This window comes from Marmota monax, unplaced genomic scaffold, assembly GCF_021218885.2.
Source record: "Marmota monax isolate L192 unplaced genomic scaffold, Marmota_monax_Labrador192_F-V1.1 WCK01_AAM20220418_F8-fsc00027, whole genome shotgun sequence".
Lineage (NCBI taxonomy): Eukaryota > Metazoa > Chordata > Mammalia > Rodentia > Sciuridae > Marmota > Marmota monax.
Genome location: NW_026694617.1, coordinates 16,068,998 through 16,095,662, shown reverse-complemented (window position 1 = coordinate 16,095,662; position 26,665 = coordinate 16,068,998). Strand labels below are relative to the sequence as shown.

Here is a 26,665-nt window from a genome sequence, read left to right as displayed (position 1 = left end):
GACCCTGCTTGAAATAAAAAATAAAAAGGGCTGGATATGTGGCTTGGTGGCTAAGTGACCCTGGGTAAGAGTAACAGGAAAATTTTTTTAAAAAAATTTTTGGAGAAGATATAAATGTTCAAATTAAAATTAAGAAGATGTACTAGGTATGCAGCAGGAAAATAAGACACACCTAGAAACAATTTGATAAAATGTCTAAAAACCAAAGTTATGTGGAAAATTGCAAACTTGTTAGAAACCTGGGGGAGAGGGGAAGCTACACTTAAAGAAATGAAAATTGGATTTCTCATAAGCATTGATGAAACAATAGAAGACAATGACTTCAGAGTTCTCAGGGAAAAAACCTAATTTTGAAGGTAGAATTTTATAACAAAACTAACAATCAGGAATATAACCAAGCCGGGTGTGGTGGCCAAAGGTTCCGGAAGCGGAGGCAGGAGGAGCACAAGATCAAAGCCAGCCTCAGCACTTAATGACACCCTGTCTCAAAATAATGAAAACAGGCTGGGGATGTGGCTCAGTGGTTAAGTAACTCTGAGTTCAATTCCTGGTACCGCCATAGCCAAGCTGGGCATGGTAGCATACCTGTAATACCAGTAACTTATGAGACAGGAGGATTACAAGTTTGAAGCCAGCCTCAGCAACTCAGTGAGATTCTGTCTCAAACTAAAAAGTAAAAAGGGCTGGAGAAACAGCTTAGTGGTAGAATGCTTGCCTAGTATGTGTGAGGCACTGGGTTTGATTCCCAGCATTGAAAAGAAGAGGAAGAAGACAATGAAGATGACATTTTTAAACACGTAGGAATTCAGAAAGTTTATTGCTTGCATGGGAACAATGAAGATTCTTCAGTAAAATAAAAAAATATTGTAAAAAGAATGACTTAAGTGATTGTTGCACTTAAGGTAATATGAAAAGGAAAAAAAAGAAAATTAATTTTAAATTTCTTGGAGGATTTAGTATCATAGATTTTTTTTCTATAGGTTTAATCACTATCATACTTCTTAGTTTAATACATTCATTATAATATCTAATATAATTAGATATTATAACATATATTAGATATTATAACACCTATGGAGGGGCAGAATTAAATTTTTAGAATGAATTTATAGACAAAGCTTAGAAGATAATTATGGTTACAGAAGAGAAATGCAATAAATGCTATATATCTTGATAATATAAAAAATTAAGCTTTTAAAATAGGAGAAAGGAGGAAGGAAGAAAGCTCAAATGTTCTGATGTCCTTACCATTCAGAATAGGAAGCACATAGTTAACCAGAAACAGATTAATTAAACATTATAAAGTTTACTGTTGGTTAAACTAAAATAATATAACAAAATTGAGGGCTCTAGAGTGAAAGTTATAGTACAAATATGTAAAAGTATTTATCTGTCATATAGGATAGTAAGCAGATACTGCTTAAAGCTGAAAACTTAATAAGTTCTAACAGAGTTGATTTTGTGTGTGAGTGGTGCTGAGGACTAAACCCAAGGCCTCACACATGCTAGGCAAGCACTCTACCACTGAGAACAGTGGTCAATTTAGAAGGATATAATAACAAACTCAAAAACAGAAACTGTCCTGAAGTTAGTGTTCAGGCTGCCATCTGCTTAGGCCTTGAAGGAAGGCACCGTAAGGGTGCCTATGGGTACCAGAATCAGTATCAGAACCACGGCAATTTGTTGATTCCCAAGGCTCCTCCACCCTGAAAGAATCAAGGACTATGTGGAGGAAAAGGACAGATGGGCTTCAGTGAGTGGTCATTTGAGCATTTCATTTAGTCTCCTGACGGTTTAATTACTGAACGATCTAAAAATAAAATTGTAAGAAGGATTATTTTTCATTTATATTTTAACCTATTTCTAAATGGTAAAATCTCTGTAAAAGTCCCTGGCAAAACCTGAACAGGAATGAAACTCTGGAGTCTGAGAGTGTGGCACAGAGTTAGGGCATATTGCCTGGCATGCATGAGGCCCTTGATTTGATCTCCAGCACTGTGGGGGGAGGGGGGAGTGGATATGGATCTTCTATGCACTGATTAAATCAAGTCATTTGTGTTTCTTAGAGCAAAAATGACATTCTGTAAGTGGCAAAGTCAGTGAATATCTACAAGAACCTGAGGTTCCCAGCCCTAGAATCAAGAAATGCTAATAATGAAATGCAAGCAAGGACACCCTAAACATGTAGAACTGTTTCTTGTTTTGTTCACCACTGTATTTCCAGTGCCCATATGGGCCTAGACCCTCAATGATCTAGACTGACACTTGTACTTGTAATCTGAAACCAATAGTTTTAAGAAATAAGACTCGGCAGCATGAGGTTTCTATAGATAGACAGCCACAAAATATCTGAACAAAAGTGACAGATTTGTCTGAAACTCAACAGTATTTTCCTGACTCCAATACTGAATACTCCAATACTGAATCAATAGCCAACCTCCTTCTTACAATGCTTTATGGGACAAGTCTCTTCAAATGATTGCTATACTTGAACTAGCAGATAGGCCCAGTTATTCAACTACTTCCTTTTAAAGTATTGTAACCACTTACTGCCACAGATGCTTCTGATGTCCTTCGAGTTGTGGACAGGTATATGTCCACTACTCAACATAAGAAGAATAGCATAAGCACATAAATCAAACCTAAGCTACTCTTTTAAATGCAAGTGGGTTAGTTAACAGTTTGTTTCTATTCTCAAAAAAAGTTAAAGGAAGATAAAGGAAAAGGAAAAGAAAAATGACAAGGCAAAGTAAGACAACAAAATCTTATTCTGATATATCCTTTTCCTTTCATAACAAGGGAGTTTAAAAAAACAAAACAAAACAAAAAATACCCACCTTGCCAAAAAAAGAACCAAACAGCACCAACATATTGATTAAATATAATAATGTATAAGTGTTAAATCTGTGGAAAAATGGTTAGCTATCATCCACATTCTAATATCTGGCCAAGTCACCGGCACTCATGGTGTCACCATTCTCTAAAGTGAAGAAAGACAAGCTTCAGGATATTGGCGGTCTCTCTGGGTAAGAAGATAAGGAAAACAGACTCATAAAGTTACGTTCTTCCTAATTGCAGCTTAGAAACCGTTCTAGTAGTATATTTTAAAATTTGAAAATTCTGAGATAGATTTGGCTGAAAGGAGAAAGCTTCAAAGCTATGGAACACAAGCCAAAAGCTGGGAATTAGATGGCACTTGTTCCCATTGTGACTGACGGGGGGGAATTAAAACAGGCCTACTCTAGCAGAATAAGGATGAGAGGTAACCCAACGATTCAGTCACAACTGGAACTACTGGATAAAAGTACCCACTGAAATCAGAACCCCAGACAAAGCAAAAGCAAAGGAAGTTTTTTTCCTTGAAAGGTTAAAAGTCTGGTTCATATGAATATAATAAAGTCAAGTGTCTCTAGGAAGAATCCAGAGACACAGAAAGGAAGTTCATAAACATGGTGTTCAATCTGCTGGGTGACAATCATCAGGCAAAGAGGTCACCTCAGATGTTCCAAGCCCCACAAAATTTTGGACAGTAGTTGAGACAGCAAGGCCCCATACTCATACAGGCATCAAGGTTAGGGCAGCAGCTACCCATGGATCAATAAAGAAGGGCTGTAGGAGTCAAACTGGGAAAACCAGTAGAGTGAAACTGTTACCAAAACCAAAATACCTTTCTAAAAGCATGTGATTTTGTGCAGAAAGTAAATGCATTTCCCAACTGTACCTTTTTCATAGTTTCATTTCTGTTCCATTCTTTGAACTTTTCCAAAATAGGCCAAATATGTTGATTCCTACCACTATGAAAACTTCACATCATTTGTGTGTGTGTGTGTGGGGGGGGGAAATGGCTTAGTGTCACTGTATCTTCTGGATATGTGACAGTTTTCCAGCGATGAAGGTGGGGAGATGGGGATGGAGATATGTTATGTGTGAAGCTTGACTGTAGTTATACTTTGTAGATGCCTTTTTCTAAATGTGAACAAATTTTCCTCTGATGCTTTTTTTCTTTGAAAGACAAGAGCAGCAAGTTAATAGATTATATGGGTTTGCCAAATTGGAACGCAAAGTAATTGGGAAGTCCAGCACAGGGAAAGGTCACCCCAGAAAATTTCACTCCTCAAGACGACTCTGGCAAGAACGGAAGAATGAGATTTTAATCACTGCAGCTAATTACATAGAAGACTAAATCACAAGAAGAGTTATTTAAGTGTCTTAAATACAATAAAAAGTAATTAACAGGAAGCGCCATCTTGACAGCTTCATGTCACAAACTGGGCCTAAAAGGATCAAGTAATTCCCAAACCCGGAGCCAGAGAATGAGAAACCACTCAAGGTTTGATCTTTTTATTTTTTATTTAAACTGTTTTGATTAACAGATAACAACTCTTGCCAACTCCACAGTGAAGTTAATCAAGAAAAAAATTTTAATCTACCAGAGGAATGATGAACCTTATTTCCATTGATTCCCCAGAGGGCAGAGATGGGTTCCTGAAGGCAGTGTCACACTAGCAAGGCCCCACAGGGTCCTGAGCCTTGCCTCTCTCCCACTCATCAAGAGGAAACACAGGATTATACTGTGCCCTACTGAGGAGACAGACAATGCACACACTTTGTATGATATACATCTAAAACTCTGCTTTGAAACAGCCCACTGGGAGACATCATCTCATCTGCCCCTTTCTTCTGATTCCTTTAGAATCATCACTTCAGAGGAAGTCTTCCAGTCAGAGAAGTATGCAGATGTGGAAAGCCTGGAGGTTGTGGGACAGGTATGGTATATAAGCCCATAGATTAGTACAGACACCATTTAGACAGAACTTCTTAATTCCACACCATTTCTACAAGTCTGAACAAAGCCTACCCTTCAGAGAAGCTATGTATACTAGAGAAGCTCTCTTAACTAACCCTTCCATTAAATGATCCACACAAATGATACTGGCAGATCCATGTTACAGTTACTGAGAGCCACTCCACCACACCTGTGCCCTTTGTTCCACCCCCCCCAATAAGCCATTTGCTTTATTCCTAGTTTATTTTGGTTGTGTCTGTTATTTTTATTATGTACTTAAATACTGCATTAATCACTGAAACACAGGCACACAAAAAAACATGTTTACAAAACACTTGCATCCTTATAAAGGTTTAATAAAGACAAATGGCTTTTAAATTGCTGTAAAATAAATAAGAGTGAGACAAACAGGTGAGAGAGATGTAAATTTCAAAAATATAAGGTTTTACAATTAGTGTTTTTGCCAAGTTATGTAGCTCACTAGGATATCAAACAGGTGATCCTTGCCAGCCATAAGTCAGAGATCTGAATACATGTTATTACATTTAAATGAAAATATTTGAGAGATATCTTTAAAAATTTTCTTCCCTACTCAGTTTTTAAAAATAACTAGCCATTAAGTGAGGTAGCTGACTTTTAGCAGATATCCTTATTTACTAAAACCTCATCTTTCAACAATATTATTTTGATTTTAAAAAATAAACTCAGGAAAAAGATTCTTAAAATTTGGGCAAAAATAAATAAATAAATAGAAACTCTAAAGTCAATTTACAATACAAAAAACATGCCCTTAGGTCCACTTGCTGGAGGTGGGTGGCCTACCTTTAATCTCCCCATCCCCCTCAGCTTCCAATAACCAAATAAAAGAGAAAGACAATCAGGTATGGTGTTATAGTACTGATCAGATTTTTAAAAAGAAAGAAAGAGAACCACTAATGAAACACCCAAGGACCCCCTATTATGCTTCATGAAAAGGGACTCTTTGTAGTACAGTTAAGACATTCAACTAATTGAGCTCCTACCATGCACTGGATACTAGTACTATAATAGGGAATAAAGGAGACAAAATTCCCTATTTTCAGGGAGACAATAGTTTAGGGAGGAATGGCTTCAATACTACAGTAAATTTTAATATCCAGAATATACAAAGAACTCAAAAAACTCACAATAAAAAACAAGTAATCCAACTTAAAAATAGGCAAGTGATCTGAACAGGAATTTCTCAAAAGAAGACATCAGATAGCCAAGAAGTACAGGAAAATGCAAATGAAAACCACAAGGAGATATCACCCATCCTAGGAAGACTAGCCATTAACAAAAAAAAAAAAAAAAAAAGTAATAAAAGCTGGTAATAATGGTAAAGAGAGATAACAGGCACTGTTGGTGGGGACGTAAACTAGTACAGTCATTTTATGGAGAACTATACAGAGACTCTTCAAGAACTAAAAATAAATTTACCATAGGATCTAGAAATCTCACTTCTGGGTATATATCCAAAGGAATGAAATCAGCCTATCAAAGAGATACCTTTTACAGGCAAAAGGAATAATATCAGTCAAAGTTAGAACAAATACACTTGAACCCCAAGGTTTCATGCCACAGAGCATACCTTTAATACTATACTGGGAAAAGGGGTTTTAAGTCAGCTGTCACAAATTGTCCTAAAAACTTAAGAATCCCTCACATCACACAAAAAAACATTCCCTTGAATATCTGATATTAAGCCATGTGAACTAATTTTCAAAATGTACCTTGGTGGTAACTAAATTAGATAATACATTCCAATAGTGTGTTAAATAAACACTGGCAGAGGCCATCTGCCAAAAATAAACATGTACATTTTTACAGATATAAGACTGTTTTCCCCAGTAATTACATAGGAAGAGCAGTAATCTATGGAGATTACTCCTTGCTTTCGATGATAAAACTTTTACTATAGGGGAATACCAACGTTCCAGCTGTCTCCAGTTGGGAGCATGCATTCAGCTTCTAAGAAGTGGTGAGGAATTGGTAATAGATCGTTATTGTAGGTTACACAGATGGAATAACAACCAAAACCTGTCCTACCGTTTCACATTACAAAAATATTATCTGATTTATCAGAAACCAGCTTCCCACAAAGTCTGTCATCTGTAATGGTGGGAAGGTAATGAGATCAAATGCCTATAATGCACCCCTGGCAAAAATGAAAGCTCTGGTTGTTGTGTGAACATTAACGACATTAATAAATACAGGAGCAGGTACTGGCTAAAAATAGTCATTTCCAAATGTGAAATCAAGATGAGGGGAAAGAGCCTCCTGCTTGATAGGAGAGTTTCTAGGAGCTAAATAGCTACAAGATCCTCATCCTTTCAGAGGCAGTGCTGTAGCCTAGATGCATTTCTCCTAATGGCCTTCATTAGACTTCAATAAGACAATCTCTGTTTTGATGAGAAACCTATTCTTTTCTTCCCCTCCACTCTGCCCCCTTAAAAGAAAAGAAAAATACCAGTTTGGTAACAAACAACACTTACGACTGTTAAATAGAGAAGGAAACAATTACCATGCTGGTATATTTTATGCAAAGTAAAAATTACTACTGGGGACTGACTGATTGTTTTAATATTTATTGTGGAAGCATGGCCCAGCAGCCTTCCTCTTTCCCCCGTCAGATACCTCCTCCCTTGAAAGATTCTGTTCATCAACCAGGCTACCAAGAGACCTTGGAATATAACCAGGAGATAGCAAGTCTGGTAGAGACTACAACTCTAGCATCTACTGGTTTTATACCATTATACAAAGAAACATGTCCCATTAACCTCTCCTTTTTTTTCCGATGACTACAATTTGATTTCATAAACCAATTTTGGACAGTACCTAGGGCCAGCTTGATACTTTACACAGAGCCCAATAAATCTTTAACAACAATAATGAAAGTATATGATTATAACTAAGGAGTGATTGTAAAGTACTTTGCAAATATAAAGTGCTACACAGGCACATAATTATAAACCACTGGGTTAAGCAGAGCCAAAGGAAGGAGAGATCTGATTGATCAGAGAACTCCTAGCTACTTGAGACACAAGCTGAGAATATGCCAGCCAGAACACTCACATTCCTCCAATGGTGACAGTGGCACAGGTCCGTTCTGAAAAGGCAGGAACTGTCTCTGTGGCTGGGCTGGCTGGTCTAATGTAGTCCACTGTCACATTGACCTGGAAATAAAGAATCAAGAAATTAGGGTTAGAAGTCCGTAGCCCAGCTTATTAGTGGCCACAAATGCTTGTACAATGGTGAAAGATCAACTCACACTTTAATTTGATGGATTTAAGATCTTTCAAAAAAAATTTAACAACAACAAAAAAATCTAGATAACAGACTGAAGTATTTGCAAAAGACATATTTCATAAGGGATAGTTATCCAAAATATTCAAAGAACTCTTAAAACTCAACAGTAAGAAAACAACCTGATTAAAAAATGCAAAAGATCTGAATGGCTCACCAAAGATGACATACAGATGACAAGTAAGCATGGGAAAAGATGCTCCATATCATATGTCTTTAGGGAATTGCCAATTTAAGCAATGAAATATCACTACACACTTGTTAGAATGACCAAAATGCAGATCACTGGCAACAAATGTTTTATAAGGATATAAAGCAATAGAAAATCTCATTTACTTCTGGTGGGAATGCAAAATGCAAAATGGTTAGAGCCCCTCAGGAATATAGTTTGGTGGTTTCTCACAAAACTAAGCATACCCTTACTATTCTATCCAGGAATATGGTGCTCCTTGGAAATTCACCCAAAGGAGCTGAAAATTCGTCTATATAAAAATCTGTACAGGGATGTTAACAGCAGTTTTGTTTATAACTTGTCAAATTTACATACATCCAAGATGTTCTCCTATAGATGAATAGATAAATTGTGGTACCTCCAGACAATGGCATATTATCCGGTACTAAAAAGCAATGAGCTACTGAGCCATACATACTCATTGAGGAATCTCATATATTATTACTAAGTAACAGAAGTCAATCTGAAAAAGTTTTCTACAGTATGATTCTAACTATATGACATAGAAAAGAGGAATCTAGTAAGTCAAAAGATCAGTGGTGGGGCTGGGGATATGGCTCAAGTGGTAGAGCACTCTCTTGGCATGCATGGGGCGCTGGGTTCGATCCTCAGCACCACGTAAAAATAAAAGAAAGATGTTGTGTCCACCGAAAACTAAAATATACATATATAAATTCTCTCTTAAAAAAAAAAAAAAAAGATCAGTGGTAGCTAGGGGATGGGAGAAGGAAGGATAAATGGGTAGAGCACAGGGTATTTTTAGGGCAATGAAACTATTCCCTGTGATACTACAATGGTGAATACATTCTATTATACATTTGTCAAACTCCACAGAAGTTACAATACCAAGCATGAAGCCTATGGACCTGGGGAGATACTGATGCATCAATGTAGGTTCATTAGTACTAACAAATATTCATCTCTGGTGTTGTACACTGTTCATATATGGAGGATAAGGGCATATGGGAAATCTGTATTTTCTGCTCAATTTTGCTGTAAATGTAAAACTTCTGGAAAAATGGATAAAGTCCATTTTAAAAAAGAAAAAAGATGAAAAACAAAAGAGGAAAGATGACTGACTATATGAGCACTTGAAACCCCATAGAAATTCTCCTTGACAGAAAAGAGGTCTGCTACATTCCTGCCTGACTTGCAAGACACTATACTAAAGTAGTTCTTCAATCTTTTAGATTGTCATACAACTTTTGAAGATCTGCATTTAGATATATGACCTGGCTCCAGGAAAACTACATATAATTTCATAGTGCCATACCTTTTCATGGACCAGATTAAGAACTATTAAGAACAACAGCTGGGCGAAGTGGCTCTGGAGGCGGAGACAGGAGGATCACCAGTTTAAAGCCAGCCTCAACAATAATGAGGCACTAAACAACTCAGTGAGACCCTGTCTCTAAATAAAATACAAAATAAGGCTGGGGATGTGGTTCAGTGTTTAGAGTGCACCTGAGTTCAATCCCTGGTACCGGAGGAGGAGGAGGAGGAGGAGAAAAAAGAGTAGGAGGAGGAAGAGACAAGATGACCATTACAAAGATGCTTAGAATTGTTTCATAGTGTATTAATCAAAACACCACAGCAAATCCAACGGAAGTTTTGGATGGGGGTGGGTTAGGTCAGAACGAACTAGAAGATTGTTCAGGTCTTAAGTTAATAAAGGATGTGTGTACAGATAAGAAGTTAGGGGCATAAAATGGAAAAACTGTTTGCTACTAGTATATACTAAATAAACAGATGTAGACAAAGTAGACAATACTTTTTCCTTATGAAATCTTTTTTAATTTAATATATATTTTTAGATGCAGATGGACACAATATCTTTATTTTATTTATTTATTTTTAATGCAGTGCTGAGGATCAAACCCAGTGGCTCGAACATGCTAGGCAAGAGCTCTACCACTGAGCCACAACCCCAACCCCTCCTTATGAAATATTTTTAAAGATAAACATGAATCAAAAGAAATCAGTATATAGTATTAATAGCAAACATATGGAGTATGCCTTGATGTTTGGCTTGGGTCATAGCCGAGACAGACATACACTGAAGACACACCTGAGAACAAACAGCCTGAGCCTTCATCCAGAATCCTTTTCTAATTCCATCCCACTTCTCACCAATCTGCCTAAAGTTGTGCTACATAAGCATCAAGTTCAGCCACATTGCTCACTTGACCCTTTAAATCCTCGAATGCTATCTTCCTTTTACAAACTTATTTTTAAAATGAACATGGAAGTTTGGGAAAAGGACAATGCTTCAAAATTCCAAGGTCCTACAGTTAGCCTACAGAAGTAAGAAGAGGCCAGAAAAGCAACAGGATTATCGAGTCATGGCAGACACCAAATACAAAATCTTAAGCATGAGCTAAGCAAGGCATGTAAAATATCTCAGGGCCAAATTTAAATAGGGCACAGTCATAGCCTATGGTCCGTCCAATTTGCACATTCAGTGGGAATTTAATAAATATGTGGAGATGAGCAAAGTCCACATATCCTTGTACAATTCATCTAACAATCTCAAGCCCTCAATTCTATTAGCAGAGGGGGGAAAAATCCTTGTTTGAAAATAAACTAAGTAAATCTCAAGGTGACCCTGCATCTGCCAGTGCCAAGGCATGCACAGGGGCCGACAGCAGCTATCCAGCACAGAAACACCACAGAGAAACATTCGCTCTCTACCCAAAGAAGGCCACATGGGTGGTGGTAGATAGGATGGGTAGTAGACATTAGCATCTGTGTATCTTCCAGGGCAGAAAGTCAATCTGAAATGCCAGCCCCAAACTGTCTTCCAGGGAAATTCATGGGAAAAAACAAAAACAAAACCAAACAAGCGGGCTGGGGATGTGGCTCAAGCGGTAGTGCGCTCGCCTGGCATGCGTGCGGCCCGGGTTCGATCCTCAGCACCACATACAAAGATGTTGTGTCCGCCGATAACTAAAAAATAAATACTTAAAAAAAAAAAAAAAAAAAAAACAAGCAAACAACAAAAAACTCCACTTTAATCTTCAATTAACAAAAGAAACAACAAACACATTCATTGGTCAATTAATTATTCCTTGTATCTAAAGAAAGAGAATTGCAAATAAGTCAGAGATTAAAGAGCTCTTTGTGGAGGCAATATTATTAAAGAAAATCTCAAATACAAATGAGGCCCTAAGAAGAGCCCACAGCCAAGATACACACCTGCAGGCAACTATGACAAACCAGGAATTAAAGTCAATGTGTAATTAGCATTTATGTCCCTCTCCTGTGGATTCTGAGATCTGTTCCTCTACCTTGGAGTTTTTCATCACTAGATACTCATCACTGACCTGTCAATCACTTGAAAAAGCCACAATTTAAACAGTTTCAATTAAAACGGCTGGAGATCTTAGCAATGTCTGTCTGAATAAATGATAACCTGAATTTTAGGCCTGCAGGGAACATTTGAAATGGCATGAGTTAAAAGAGGATAAACTAATTAATACAGATATGGTCCTCCCTTTTTAGTAAAAGATATACCTGATATGATGTAATCTGCATATATGTGACAAAAAGGCTACTTGATCAATCCAAAGTCTCTTTATAGCCAGGAGAACAAGGAGCCCTAGGCTCTTGCTTGGTTCTATCTGTCACTCTCTTATACATGAGTCATGTAACATCTTGCATCTTAGTTCAGCTTCACCTGAAAAATGAGATCTCCATATTGGATCTTTGTAACATCATTTAAGTCTAGAACTCTAAAAGATATCTTAACCAGACACGGTGTATTATGTTGTACTTTTTTAAACCTTTGTAATTCCCACCTTACATTAATCAATGAGTTGGAACACACAGACTGCAAGCACCATGAGCAGGAAGACCACGTCTTTTATTCATGGAAAGATGTGGCATAGGGTTTGTGAAGTAGTAGCTGGATATGCAGTAAATATTTGTTGCATAATGCACACACATAATAAGGAACTCTTTGAAACATAACTCTTTGAAACGTAAACAAACATAACATAACTCTTTGAAATGAGAAGATTAGGTGCTTTAAGGAACACCTGTCAACTTGGTGACCATTCTGTTTTATAAAAGAAAAAAACACATTTATTTCAACTTTGGGTGTAGTGGTGGGGAACGGGGGCAGGAAAAATATTTTGAAACAGTGATGAAGCTCTAATGCTTAATAAAAGCAAGTACCATAAAAAATGAAGCTAGCAAAATATACATAATTTCTCTTTAAATTGTTTCTCAAAGAGGTTCTCAGAGGTTAAAAAAAAAAAAAAGTTGTGTAGTAGGCAGTCAGATTCCATCCAATTGTAGGCTGTTCTTTGAAAGCAATTTCACGAACCCTTCGGAGGAACTAATATGGTAACTTAAGACTAAATTTATATCTTAGTCTCTTGTAAGGTCTGATAGCAGTTTAGCATGATCAAACTGCTTTACACTACACATAAGTTCTGAGCATCTAAGAATGTTCTTCATATGAATAGTGAGTAGAAAAATATCAAACTATCAAAGAACTTCACAGAATTTGATGCTGATGATAATGAAATGCCAAAATGTGATCTACCTAAGCACTGAAAATGAGGTAGGGAAAAAACAACCACCTAAACACAATATTTCCAGGTCCCAGCCTGGGTTTAGTTTTAATATAAATAGAGCTGTTATGTGAGGCTGTTTTGCATAATTACCCCATAATCCCACCCATGATTCCACACAGCCAATCATAAATTCACAAAGAACAGTAATAAATACTTTGCCTTTAGAAATAAGCTCTTTTATGACCCCACTCTCATGACAGAATTTTCAGGTAGTTATGAAAAGCCTCTATACACAACTGATACAGAGAAGCCAATGCCATCTGGGCCTAAATCCAAATGATGCTACCTGGAAACAAGAGTAAGTAAAACAAAAGAGTTTACACAGCCCAGATATGCTGGCACAGCCAGCCTGCAGGGTTTGGTTCCCAGCAATCCTACAGAGGTAACTGTGTGAACTTGGAAAAGTTACCTACCATCTCTGTGCTTCCATTTCACATAGTCAACTATGCCCATCTCACTGTGCTAGGAAGAAAAGCATTAATATACATAAGGCATTTAGAACAGGGCATGACTCACAGTGAGCTCGATTCAAGTGCTATTTATTTTTAGATAAGCATGTACTGATTTTCTTAGAACAGTGCCTGGTACAGAGTATATGCTAAATAAGTATATATGAGATAAATAAATAAATACGCCTACACACACATATATGCATAAAAAGATACATGTTGACTTAAATCATTAGACTCCTGAAATCATTAGGCAGAGAGACTCAATTAAATGTACTTTTCTCCTTAAGGAATCACAGCAAACAAGAATATGTACCTCATACATATTCATCCCAACTTAGAGATAAGTAGGGATTATTTTAAAGAATGACACACTATTTAGTATTTATTTAGATATTTTATGGATTAATTTTGCAGGTACATTTACTGGATATTTTATTTACCAAAGATAATTAAATGGAGTTTTGTGAACCATATCAATTAGTAGGTTAACTAGAAATATTTAGGGCAGGATACTTCTGGCTTTATTAAATGAGGAAGACAATGAACAAAGAGAGGCCAAGTTTCCATTTGCTTTGGACTTAATAGGACCTTAAACACATTATACTCCTCAGTATATCCTAAAAATTTGAATGTAAATATTTTTAAAAGTTTGAAACACACATCAATCACCCATTCTCTAGGTAGGCAAGACCTTCAAAATAAATTACTACTGATGAAGCCAGCCTAATGGTCCTATCTCTGGACATGCTCTCAGCTCACCTCCCCTAAGTAACTTATTCAGATGCAAGCACCCGGGAAGCTAATCAACTCTCAGGAGATAATGTCAAACTTAACTGCTTCTCCACAAGCATTATATGACAAAAATTTAATGAATCACAAATCATATCTGAACGTTCACATTTAAAATAGTAGCATAAAAAATAAAAATGGGTGAAATTTATTTTAATCCTATTTCTTATATATTTCAAAATTTGCAAATTCTCACCATTTAGATATTAAACCAATACTACAGACTTTTTCTTTCTTCTTCTTTTTTCCTTTTGGTACCAAGTCTTCAGTATCCAGTGTGTCTCTTCAGTTTGGACCAAGCATGGCTTAAGTACTCCAAGCCACACATGTTAAGATATGTTCTGTTCAATAGTTTGATAAAAATACTTCTCCATGACTCATTCTGGATTTTTAAATTAATTCACAATTTCCAACACAATTCTAGGATTCTTCACCTCAGTGATGAAATTTACCATAATGGATAGATGGTGACTGTATGACTGCCAAAAACTCATTTCAAAGAACTATCTGATTTTTTTTTTTTTTTTTAGTTAACAGTAAAGGCTTCTGTTGAATGTGAACATTATTTAAAAGAAAATGATCAATTGATAGATGTGAACTAATTATTTTTATGAACTTTTATAACTGTAAAAAACTTCTATAATTATAAAAAGTTGAAATTTATTTGTTCCATTTAGATATCTATGAGCTCCAATATTTCTTAAAGTAAAACAACCTCTACAGATACATTTGCAAAACAAAACCAAAAAAAAAAAAAAACAACCTATACATTTGTTTTCTCATTTACACTGCAAGGCATAGAACAGGGACATAAACCCTGTTCCCAGGCTCTCTCTCCAATCCAACCTAGATTTTTTAGGTTGATGTATTCTGGCACACCCACTTCCAAATCATTGTAATTAGATACTAAGGCTGGTTGTTTATTCACATGTATTTATGCTGCTCTCTCCATCTACAATCACCCTTCCCACCTCCTCCACACTGAACTATTTTAAGCACATTTCATTTTCATCAATGGAAGGTTAACCTATGTGCTTACAAACCTTTGTAAACACAGGGTCAAACTGCTTTCTTATTTCATGTATTTCAAACAAAAGGAATATCCTGCCTGGCCCCTCCATCCCAAAGGGCAGATGCTTTTATCTGTTTTGAGGGGAGAGGTAAAATACACTGTGAGGAGACATTAAGAGTCTCTATCTGACATTAGGCATTCATTTAAGTGCTCCCTGATATACCTTCAGTTCAGTAAATATTTAATTAGAAGCATTCACAAATGCAAGATCCAAAAATATACATTAAAACATTTTATGTAAGGGGCCATTTGAGATTGGCAAAGATTCTAGAAGTAGTGATAACTACCCAACAACAAATATAACATTAAAATTATCTGAAAATATACTGTTCTGTTTTCGCATGGAGGCAAATTATAGGCACATATAAAAATCAATAGGGAAATACAGTTTTGATAATTGAAAATATTTTAAATCTGATGGGGACCTCAAGAAAAAAACGGAGATCACTACCTGAAATAACTTTACAGCTGCCACCATTTTGCATTAAATCTCTTGGTTCTTAAATCCTTATAATCTTACTAATGTATTTAAAGAGTATAATCTACACTTTTGTTAATGTTCTGACATTATCTTATTATTATATCATTTGCATAGCCCATACCAATACCTACTTTTAGTACTGTATTCCTTATCCCGAGGAAGAAAGCCAGAAGGTCTCAGAGGTACTAAAAGAAACTTTCCCCCTTGCATGTCCCTTTTTTTGCCTCACCAGAGCTCCCATCTTTCATTTGCCTTCCTCCAGTGGATGCAAGTTGAGGGCGGGTCTTTTTCTCTTCTATACAAGTGTCAATCAAAGTCATCTGTGCCCAAAATTCCCAAGGTCATCAGCAGTCAGGGGAAATTAAATCTCTTCCTTCAGAAGTCTCCCTGGAGGAGTTTCAGCCACAAGCAGCACGAAAACATGGAGATACTTATATTGTAGAGAAAACACACAATGTCACCCAGTCTTTAAAACAGCAGCAATAATAAAACTAAGAGGATAGGGCTCAGGGATATGAATAAAGAGGATTTGCTTAATGGCTTGTAAGAAGAATTACTGAAGGGGGAGGATAAAAACAAAAGGTTACATTACATTTGCTTTGTAATTGTATGACAGTCTCTGAAGTTTTGGGATGTCTCTATTCCCCAAAAAGCCAAATGAGGGATCTTAGCAATAAATGTGGAGACTAAAGTATTCACCCTGCCAAGAGTTTCCATAAATTCCTGTTTCTCTGGAGGCTGGGTTCTACTTGGGTGAGCAATGTCAGCATGGAAAATCACCCTGGATTGGACACACCACAGAGCATTCAGTTTTCTCTAGCTTCCCACAAGCTGGCACCTAGAAGTTACTCAGACAAGAGAAACGTGCATTCAGGTTAAGTTAACTACAGACCAAAGTTCTTTTTTTTTTTTTTCTTCTTTTGGTGGTGTTGCTGGGGATTCAAACCAGGGCCTTTATACAACCAGAGATATGAAAAAAATGTGCTCTATATGTGTAATGTGAAGTAATGCACTCTGCTGTCATATATTTTTTTTAAAAAATCAATAAAAAAAAAGAGAGAGAGAAAGAGAGAGACCAAAGTTAAAAAAGGTGCAATGGCCTCAAGGAAGTATATCATGATTCAAAGGAGAAATTTAACTATTCTTTAGGATGCCTTCCAATATACAAAGAGAAAATAGCCCAACAATACACCACTTTGTATCTTAATTATTTTCTGTCTTGTGGCTAAGTAAACCTTCCAAAATAATCAAGTGCCAAAAATATAGGCCTTGCTCTCCTTTTTTGTTTGTGGTGCTGAGGATCTAACCCAAAGCACTGCACATGGTAAACAAGTGCACTACCACTGAGCTATGTACACAGCCCCACGTGGGCCTTTCTTGGTGCATTTACCACCCTTTTCCCCATCTCACACTGAAGACAGAGCCTACTAAATGAGTTTAAGCTCCCTGATTGAAGACACAATGTGCACGGAGCAGAACCACTTAAGTTCAAGGTCTAGCTACACAACCACTGATTGAAGACCATCCTGCACCAAATCTGTGCCCTCTATCAAATTCAGTTCTCTTGACCTATAGCCACTATTTAAAAAACTGTGCACAAATATTTGGAAATTGGGTAGGTAGCAATGGAGGATAAGTGTCAGTCAAATATAGCATCTGCATCTCAAACAGTAAATTTATGAAATACGCTAGCTCAATGCATGTATGTAAACAAAGAAGAAGGCTTCTTCCAGTCCCACAGTGCATGTTTTTCCAACCTAAGTTATCAGATACATGAAGTAAAAATACTGCTTAAATTCCTCAAAAAATTAAAAATAGAATTACCATATGATGCAGCACTTCCACTTCTCGGTATATATCAACTGAATGGAAAAAAGGGTCTCAGAGAAATCTGAATACCCATGTTCACAGCATAATTTATTCATAGCAATCAAAGAATGGAAGTAATGAAAGTGCCCCTCAATGGATGAATGGATAAACAAACTGCATACACATATGTGGGAATATTATTCAGCCTTAAAGGAAGGAAATTCTGACACACTACAATGTGGATGCCCTCCAGGACATTGTGATAAATGAAACAAGCTAGTCACAGAAAAGATTTATTTACAAAAAGAAAGTTAGAGAGAGAGTTGGGGTTGTAGCTCAGTGGAAGAGCACTTGCCTAGCAAAATGTGAGGCACTGGGTTTGATACTCAGCACCTCATAAAGAAATAAAATAAAGGTTTATGTCCGTCTATAATTTTTTAAAAAGTTAAAAACAAAAAATAACGCCAAATGATACTACCTAATGAGATAGCAAGCAGTCAAAAATCACAGAGAAAGCTAAATGGAGGTTGCCAGGGGCTGGAGGGAGATTTAAATATTTAACACATACAGAGTTTTGGGTCTGGAAGATGAAAATGTTCTGGAAACGGACAGTCATAAGTGCACAACAATGTGTACATTTAAAACTATTAACAAGGTGAATTTTATGTTGTGCCTGTTTACATACACGCACACACACACTAGGCTGTACCAATCACACATTCCATAAATCAACAACAGAGGCCAAGCAATTATGAGCCCAAATTCAGTCAATTCCTAAATCTCTTTTTGCCTGAGAGACAGTATCATCACATTCCCAGGAAAACAGATGGTTTCCCAAAGGCAATTAATAATTAGAAGTCATTTTCAATAACTGATTAACAAAAGAAGAAAGATCAAAGGTAGTCATATAAGACAAAATAATCTACCTTTCTCAGGCTATGAAACACCTTAGTCTATTTTCCTACTTTCAAGGCAGGAGGATCACTAGTTCCAGGCCAGCCTTGGCAATTTAGCAAGATCCTCAGCAACTTAATATCAATTGTCTCAAAATAAAAAAGGACCGGGAATGTAGTTTAGTGGTAAAACATGCCAGGGTTCAGTCCCCAGTAATATAGTGGAAAAAATCCTAATTTCTAAAGAGTCAATACACTAAGGCACAAGTTTTATGCCTAGGTACCACAAGTTTGCCTAAATCCACCTTCTTTATCACTTCTAAGAGGCACCTTTAAAAGGGAGATACAAAAATTTTGTTGTTCTGATTTTCTATTACATTGTCCATTTCTTTTGATGTCATGTGCCTTGTCACATCTTACATGTTTGAGGAATCCCTTAAAGATCTTTCACCTATAGATCTATCTTTTGAGAACTTCCAGTACATTCCATAGCAATTTCCCCACCTTTATCTAGTTAGCTGCTGAATTTAATCATTTCCACCTCTGCTTTTGTCTAATAAACCTACGGTTTTCATGGACTTCTCTAAGTGATATCTTCTGCAATTGTCAGGAACATAAATTATTGCAACCCTCTGAAGGTCAAGGTGGCAATTCTGCTAACATTTAATACGTGAATGCCCTTTGACCTAGCAATTTCATTTCTAGAAATTTAGTCTATTAAAATAAAGATGCATATAAAGTACTGTACTGTGTTGTTGGCACTGATGATAATCTAACAAAAACGTAAAATTATAAGCTGAATCTAGACCTAGAGTTCCATGGTAGCAGAAACCCTGTCCATTTTTCCCACAGTAAATTACTAGCAATTCTCAATAAATACAACAAAGCTGTTGAAAACAATGAAGATCTATACAATCTGCTTTGGATTTGAGATGTCCAGATCAAAAAGCCAATGCACAATGATATATATCATATAATTCTATTTGGAGGGACAAAATTAAGGGACAGACTCTATAGGATTATACTTGACATTGTTAGAAGGGCTTATCTTTGAAGGTTTAAATATAGGGCATACAATTTTTCACATCATGTTTTTCTGATAAGATCTAAAAACTTTTAATTACATTTGTAAAGGGAAAGACGAACTTAAAAAAACACAATAGGGCAAGCTGAAGTAAATATGCAAAGAGAAAATCTACCTCTAAAAACAAAACAAGAAAACGAACAACAAAAACAAATCAGTGGCCTGCTCACAATGAGAGTCTTTAACACTGAACATCTATTTCATCATGATAGTTCCCATGATGAGGCCATGGTTGCGGCTGGTTCACTAGTGCCTGGCAGCCAGTAGGATCATACAGGACAGGCTACGCACTGTTAGAAGGACACATCATGAGGGCTTCCGGGTGCCCAGTGGTGTACTACTGCCATGGCAGGTGGGCATCACTATCTGCAAATGAACTGCCAATCTCACTGTGAGCTGATAATGATCCTGCCACCACCACCTGCCTGCCATATGTTTTCCCTACTTGTCATGTAACAAGGAACTGCATTTTGGCATGCTGATTACTGACAGTCTGATACTAGTGGTTGAGGTTTATAGTACCTGGCCATAGCACTTCACAGACCTGGAGAAGAGTGGAAGAAGGACATAAAATACTGCTTTGCCAGCTGACCATTCACTAAAACCCAAAGATTTGCAGCAGACTAGCCAGATGCTCCTTTTTAATTTGAAGACTAAGAGCTGCTAGGTTCAAGACGCAATGTTCTACCTCCACTTGTTCCCTGTGATCCTATTTCCCATTAGTAGAGGAGAAAAGGAGCTCACATTTCTTGCTATAAATTTGATTCATTCTGTCTCCTTAAATCACCAAGGTACACTCGATGAAACTTATGTCATCCCATGAAGTTTTCTTTTTCACTCTAATGTAATGCAGAGGTAAGCATTGGATGTGACATTAAGAGTCATGAATTCCTGCTGATAAAGCCTCAGCTCAGAGAAGAAAATAATCTGGGAAGAGATTATATGAGGAAGAACGTGGTTGGCGTACCAGTCAACTGCCTCCACAGTCTGTTCCCTTTAGTAGAACTTTAATTCAGACATTTATAACTGTTTATACTGGAGAATCTCAAAATATAAGGCTTGTTATTTCCTCCTAGTCAACAAACTAGGAACTGAGTGTCTGAAAAGGAAGACAGCAGATTTTCAATACAGTTTGGGTTAAAGATAGTGTCTAACAGATTATGAAAGAGACTGGAAATGGTTAAGCACATTAACCAAAGTCCTTGGATTCCCACAGATAATGAGGATGTGAAGGAGATTCCCAAGACACTATCCATGAATTAGGAAGACACTGGACAAGCACATGCTTCTCTTAATGACAGGACTCCTCCTACATGCAGGTGCCTACCCATTTAACACAGCACATAAAATGCCAACCTACTTTAGCACCAAGAAACACCAAGTACTTAATTCATGAACCACTCCAACTAACATGCACATTTACTTTATAATTGAGATAAAATTCATGTAACATAAATTCACCATTTAAACCATCTTAAATTGTGACAATTCAGTGGTTTTTAGTATATTCACAACACTGCAACCAATATCATTATCTAATTCTGCAACACTTTTACTACTCCCCAAAAAGAGTCCTGTTTCCATTAAGCAGTCAGTCCCCATTCCCAACTTCCCCTAGCTCCTGGCAATCAACACTCTAGTCACTGTCCCTGTGGGACTTCTCTATTTTAAATATTTCATATATAAAAAGAACCACACAATTTGGAGTCTTGTGTTTCTAATTTTTTACTTGGGACAAGTATTTTCAAGATTCATCTATATTATAGTATATAGCAAGGCCTAACTATTTCTTTTATGGCAAAATACACATACTGTGAAGATATACTATACTTTGTTTATGTGCTTCTGCAACTGTAGTAATAAGAGACAATGTGTTAAGAACCACTCTAATAATAAGATCTTATAACAATAAGTGTTAAGAATGAGTTGAGAGTACAATTCATGGCATATAGAATTGTTTTTCAGTTATAGCAAGTTATCAGCTATCAGTAACAAACACAGGAACATCATATAAAATAAATAACTTAATCTCCTAATCTGTCCACTTCTGAAAACTTCAACCAAATCGGGGAGGGGGGGGCAGTCTCTTGAATGAGAGATCAACCAGCCACATAATAGAACAGGAAATTAGGGCACAGAAATTATTCGCTCAAGATAAACAGGAGAATGTGAACATGATGCAGAAATAAAGTATAGAAAGTGTCAAAAAAGACATCTCCAAGGCTCTTACCCTCATTTGCTGCAGAGTTTCCCCTGTCCACATTCAATGAACAAAAGTATACTTCAGGTTTCAAAGACTCTGGTATCCTGGTTGCTTGGCATGTTGGAAAACACCTTTGGAATACACAACAAGGATCCCTGATGTATCCCTATACGGTAGTTTCTACATGAGGGGCTACTCAGACCAGCTAACCCAATTCCTCTCCTGACCTCATTTCTCAGAGTTCCTAGTGGGAGAACTAATGATATATTCTATAGCACAGTAGTAAAGGAATGAACAAATGAACCAGTGAACTCTACTCCATAACTTAATATGGAAAGAATTTTTATTCTTAAGTTATTAAAGAAAAGTCTCTTTTAACCCAAGAGAAAAGTCAATATTAAGATATTGACTTATCTCAAGAATAAGAGAGTTGGTTTATTCAAGATAACATTTTGAGCTATATATTTATTATTCTGAGTGTCAAAAGACTAGTGTGAGGAGACAATGATGATTTGCGTGAGAGGGTACAATCCCAGGGGCACTTACTGAGCCACACTCCCAGCCTATTTTATTTTTTATTTGGAAGCAGGATCTCACTAAGTTGCTAAGGCTGGCTTTGAACTTGCAATCCTCCTGACTCAGCCTCTTGAGCTGCTAGGATTACAGGAGCACAACACCACACCCAGCAATAATGATATTTAATAGCATTCTGCCACTCAAGAATTACCAGAGAATTTTATTTAACTGTGAAACAAGAAAAAAGTCAAAACTCCCAGCAGCTCTTAAAGAAAATGCCAGAAACATGTTAACACAACAACCAAGACCACACAAAAGTACAACTTCCAAAAAACCAGCAAGTTAAGTATCCAACTACAGACAAGAGCTCCCTGCAATCACCAGGCAAGACCTTCATGGAAATCACCCCAAAAGAGACTTGTCAAATGATCACAAAATGAAAAGGGCACAACCTAAAAGAAAGGCCAGTCAAAGAGATAGTATGTTTCAGAACACCCAGAAGTACAGAAATGAAACTTGCTATACTGAAAAACATGCCAAATATACATATTTATTTAAGAAAATCAAAGACAACAGTAAAATAAATTTAAGGAACATCTACTAAATTTCAGGTTAATTATCTGTTGAAAGAGACAAAAGAGGTCAATAAAATACAGGCTCTAAGTTTCCTCTGTAAAAGATGAATGATAGGCATGGTTAGATTGATTACAAGTATATACTTAGAATCTTCATAATAAATTATTATAAATAACTAAAGGTTATAAATTGAAATGGTGTGTCAGAGTTAATAAAAAGAGCATTTTGTTAGTAACATCACTATAATTCCTGTGAATAAATATTACAATAATCCTAAGAATATAAAACTTAAGGTAACATTCAATGAAACTTCAGGAGCAGTCTGTGATTTGGAAAGAATCAACTGGTATTGGTCTAATAACTCAAAAACCTGAAAAGAATGCATATAACTAATTGCTAATGACTCCACAATATATTGGTAATAATCTTTATGTGAAGTGGGACCTCATGCTACTCTTTTCCTTCTTTGCTTCCTTTGAACACAAAGGAATTTTGTTTTAGCTGGAGAGGAGTAGGAAGCCACAACAATAACATCGACAATAACAACAATGGTTATTAGTGAGTCACGGAAGCTACGTAATTCTTCAGAAAATGATGCAATACAGTCTTCTGAAATACAAGAGAAATGAAATTTAGACTAACAAGTCAAACGATGTGGAATTAGGCTAGATTATAAAAGAGAAAGAAGAGACAATACATCTGGATAGTAAACAAATTTTAAAATGATTAATTTAAATTTCTAATTAGTTATTTGAAGATTTCGGTTTTTATTCTAACTCTAAATTCATTAACTGAGCTATTAAAGGATAACTTAATATGAATGGCTTAAATGAGAATGAAAGGGATCACAATTAATATCTACAATAACTACATACTACAATATAAGAGAAAAAAGAGATTTGGATTCAGTTATGTTTCCCAAATTTAAACATCCATTTAATTTAAGATATGACTAGAATCCTAAATATCAGAGCAAATAATATCTAAACCACAAAAGCAGGAATGTACAATAAAAGAGAAAGCACTGACATCATTTCAGTAAGTTAATTCTGTTATATGACTGGAGAATTACAGTCTAGGAAGGCTGACCGACGGGTCTTCCAAGTCTGAGTCACTATATAAGCTATCCTTAAAATGAACAGAAATGAGGAAGGTGGCTGAAGTGGGAGCATCTGAGACAGATACAAACCCAGACCTCCAACTTCTGTATTTGACTTTTTCTTTTTTTTTTTATTTTTTTTATTGGTTGTTCAAAACATTACAAAGCTCTTGACATACCATATTTCATACATTAGATTCAAGTGGGTTATGAACTTACAAAAACTACCACCCTATATCTATATCTCTCACTGATCTAAAGGAAAGCCAATTAAAGGTCAAAATGAGCTGTTATGTTGTTATTTTGCTGTTATGTTGTTTTCAAATGAAAGAATAAAGGAAGGTGAAGCAATTGATCGTTAAGAAGAAGTAGTTAAATAATAAACAACTCGGAGCATTAATCTTCAGGATATATAAAGAACTCAAAAAACCAAGAAAAAAAATAACTCAATAAATGGGCTAAGGAATTGAACAGATGATTCACAGAAGAAATACAATCAATGAACAAATATATGAAAAAGTGTTCAACATCTCTAGCAATCAGAGAGATGCAAATTAAAACTACCCTAAGATTTCATCTCACTCCAGTCAAAATGGCAAGTATCAAGTATACAAGCAACAATAAATACAGGCAAAGATGTGGGGGAAAAGATACACTCATACACTGCTGGTGGGATTGCCAATTGGTGCAACCATTACTAGAATGGAACCACCATTTGACCCTGCTATAGCATTCCTTGTATACACAAAGGACTTAAAATCAGCATACTACAGTGATGCCGGCATGTAAATGTTTATAGCAGCTCAATTCACAATAGCTAAACTATGGAACCAACCTAGGTGCCCTTCAACAGATGAATAAATAAAGAAAATGTGGTATATATAAACAATGGAATATTACTCCGCCATTAAAAAAAAGAATGAATTTATGACTTTTGCAATCTTCAGGATATATGAAGATATATTAGATGAATGGATGAATCTGAAGACAAATAAGACAAATTTGCTAAGACAAATAAGCCAATCCCAAAACTCCAAAGGTCAAATGTTAATGGAGATGCTAACACAGAACAACAGGGGAGGGAAGAATAGAAGTTCAGTGGATTAGACAAGGGGGAAATGAAGGGAAGGGAGGGAGGATGAAAATAGAAAAGATAGTAGAATGAATCTGACATTATTACCCTACATGCATATATGATCACATGGCCAGTGTAATTCTACATCATGTACAACCAGAAGAATGATCAGTTATACTCTATTTATGTATGATGTGTCAAAATGCATTCTGTTATATGTAACTAATTAGAACAAATTTTAAAAGTGGCTAAATAAAATTTAAGATAAAAATTAATAAAATTAAGTTTTAAATGAAAGAATCAAAATCCTAGCAACCAGAGAAGGTTGACTCTTTATATTACATAAATACAAAAAACTAAAATGGGATGGAGCAGGGAGCTATTATACTTCTTAAAGGACCAAATACTTTCTAAAGAAGAACTCAGTACTGTTATTAATAGACGTATTTTACTCTGCTATCCATTATATCCTCTCGGATATAGAAGTTTGTGGTTTTGTAGAGCTCAGTAAATACAGATAATTTTCTTATACAGGGCAGCTTGTTTATTAAAACAAAATTGTATCATGAAAGGAAATTAAGATGAACATACATTGGTTAAGCAAATCACACAACCATAATAAAATGATATACAGCTATTAAAATTAATACATACAAGTTCATTTAATGGGGAGATTTTCAGGTTTTCTTGTTGACCAAAAAAGAACAGAAACTGATTCAAATATAAACATATTTAAGTAAAAGAAAATATGCCAGGGTTGGAGCTGTGGCTCAGCAGTAGTGCACTTGCCTGGAAATGTGTGAGGCACTGGGTTTGATCCTCAGCGCCACATATAAATAAAATTAAGGTCTATCAACAACTAAAAAAAATTTTTTTAAAAATCTTTAAAAAAAAGAAAATATGCCAAACGGTTAAAATATTTAAATTACATTTTTATCTTTTATACTCGCCAAAAAAGAGATGTTCTCTCCCAACACCTCCTTCCCAAGGTCCACTCCGTTTCCTCTTGTTCAATGAGCACCATGGAGATCAAAAGGAGGCCAAGCAATGACTGTGATCTTACTGGACTGCTAATCACCTTCTCCCTAAGTACTCACTCTATATTTCCTCTTTCCCTCCATTGCTCATTGTACCTTTCCCTTTCTCACTCTGATTTATCAGGATGTAGATCCGATCTAGTTCATTTTATTTGTCATATTACATACTGCTACTAGTTCTTAATTTTCCTATGCCCTGACTCAGTAGTTTACTATTATCGATTGAGCTCTTGCAATGTGCCGAGCAATGCACTAAATGCCAAATATATATTACCTCATTTAGTGCTCATCACAGGACTGAGTTAGGTAATGCTGCCCCAGAGACTCAAACTCATGTCTACTTAAGTTCTAAACCCACCCTCTACACCACAACAAATTGCCACCAAACGGGATATTGATTAAACATTCACTTTATATTACATGATAAAAGTATCTCAGGTAGAAGACTATTTAATGACACAGGGAAATCATCACATCGAAGGTTACAAAACAGCAAGTATCATATAATTAATTACTAGCTAACATGAAAATTATGCAAATAGCCAAAAGCATTAAAAAATTGGACTAATACAAGCTCAAGTATTAATAGATGCTACCCTTAAGGTAGTAGAGTTTTTCTTTATCCTTTATCCTTTCCTCTTGATTTCAAAACCACTT

At 36.1% G+C, this 26,665-nt stretch overlaps 1 protein-coding gene across 2 annotated transcripts in view; it reads right to left on the bottom strand.

Moving 5' to 3' along the window:
* Snd1 (staphylococcal nuclease and tudor domain containing 1) overlaps positions 1–26,665 on the bottom strand; it is a 412,411-nt gene that overhangs the window by 222,534 nt on the left and 163,212 nt on the right. For both annotated transcript variants that reach the window (XM_058572140.1, XM_046422386.2), the window contains one exon: positions 7,880–7,980. In XM_058572140.1, coding sequence (XP_058428123.1) covers positions 7,880–7,980 — 101 coding nt within the window. The remainder of the gene's footprint in view (positions 1–7,879; positions 7,981–26,665) is intronic.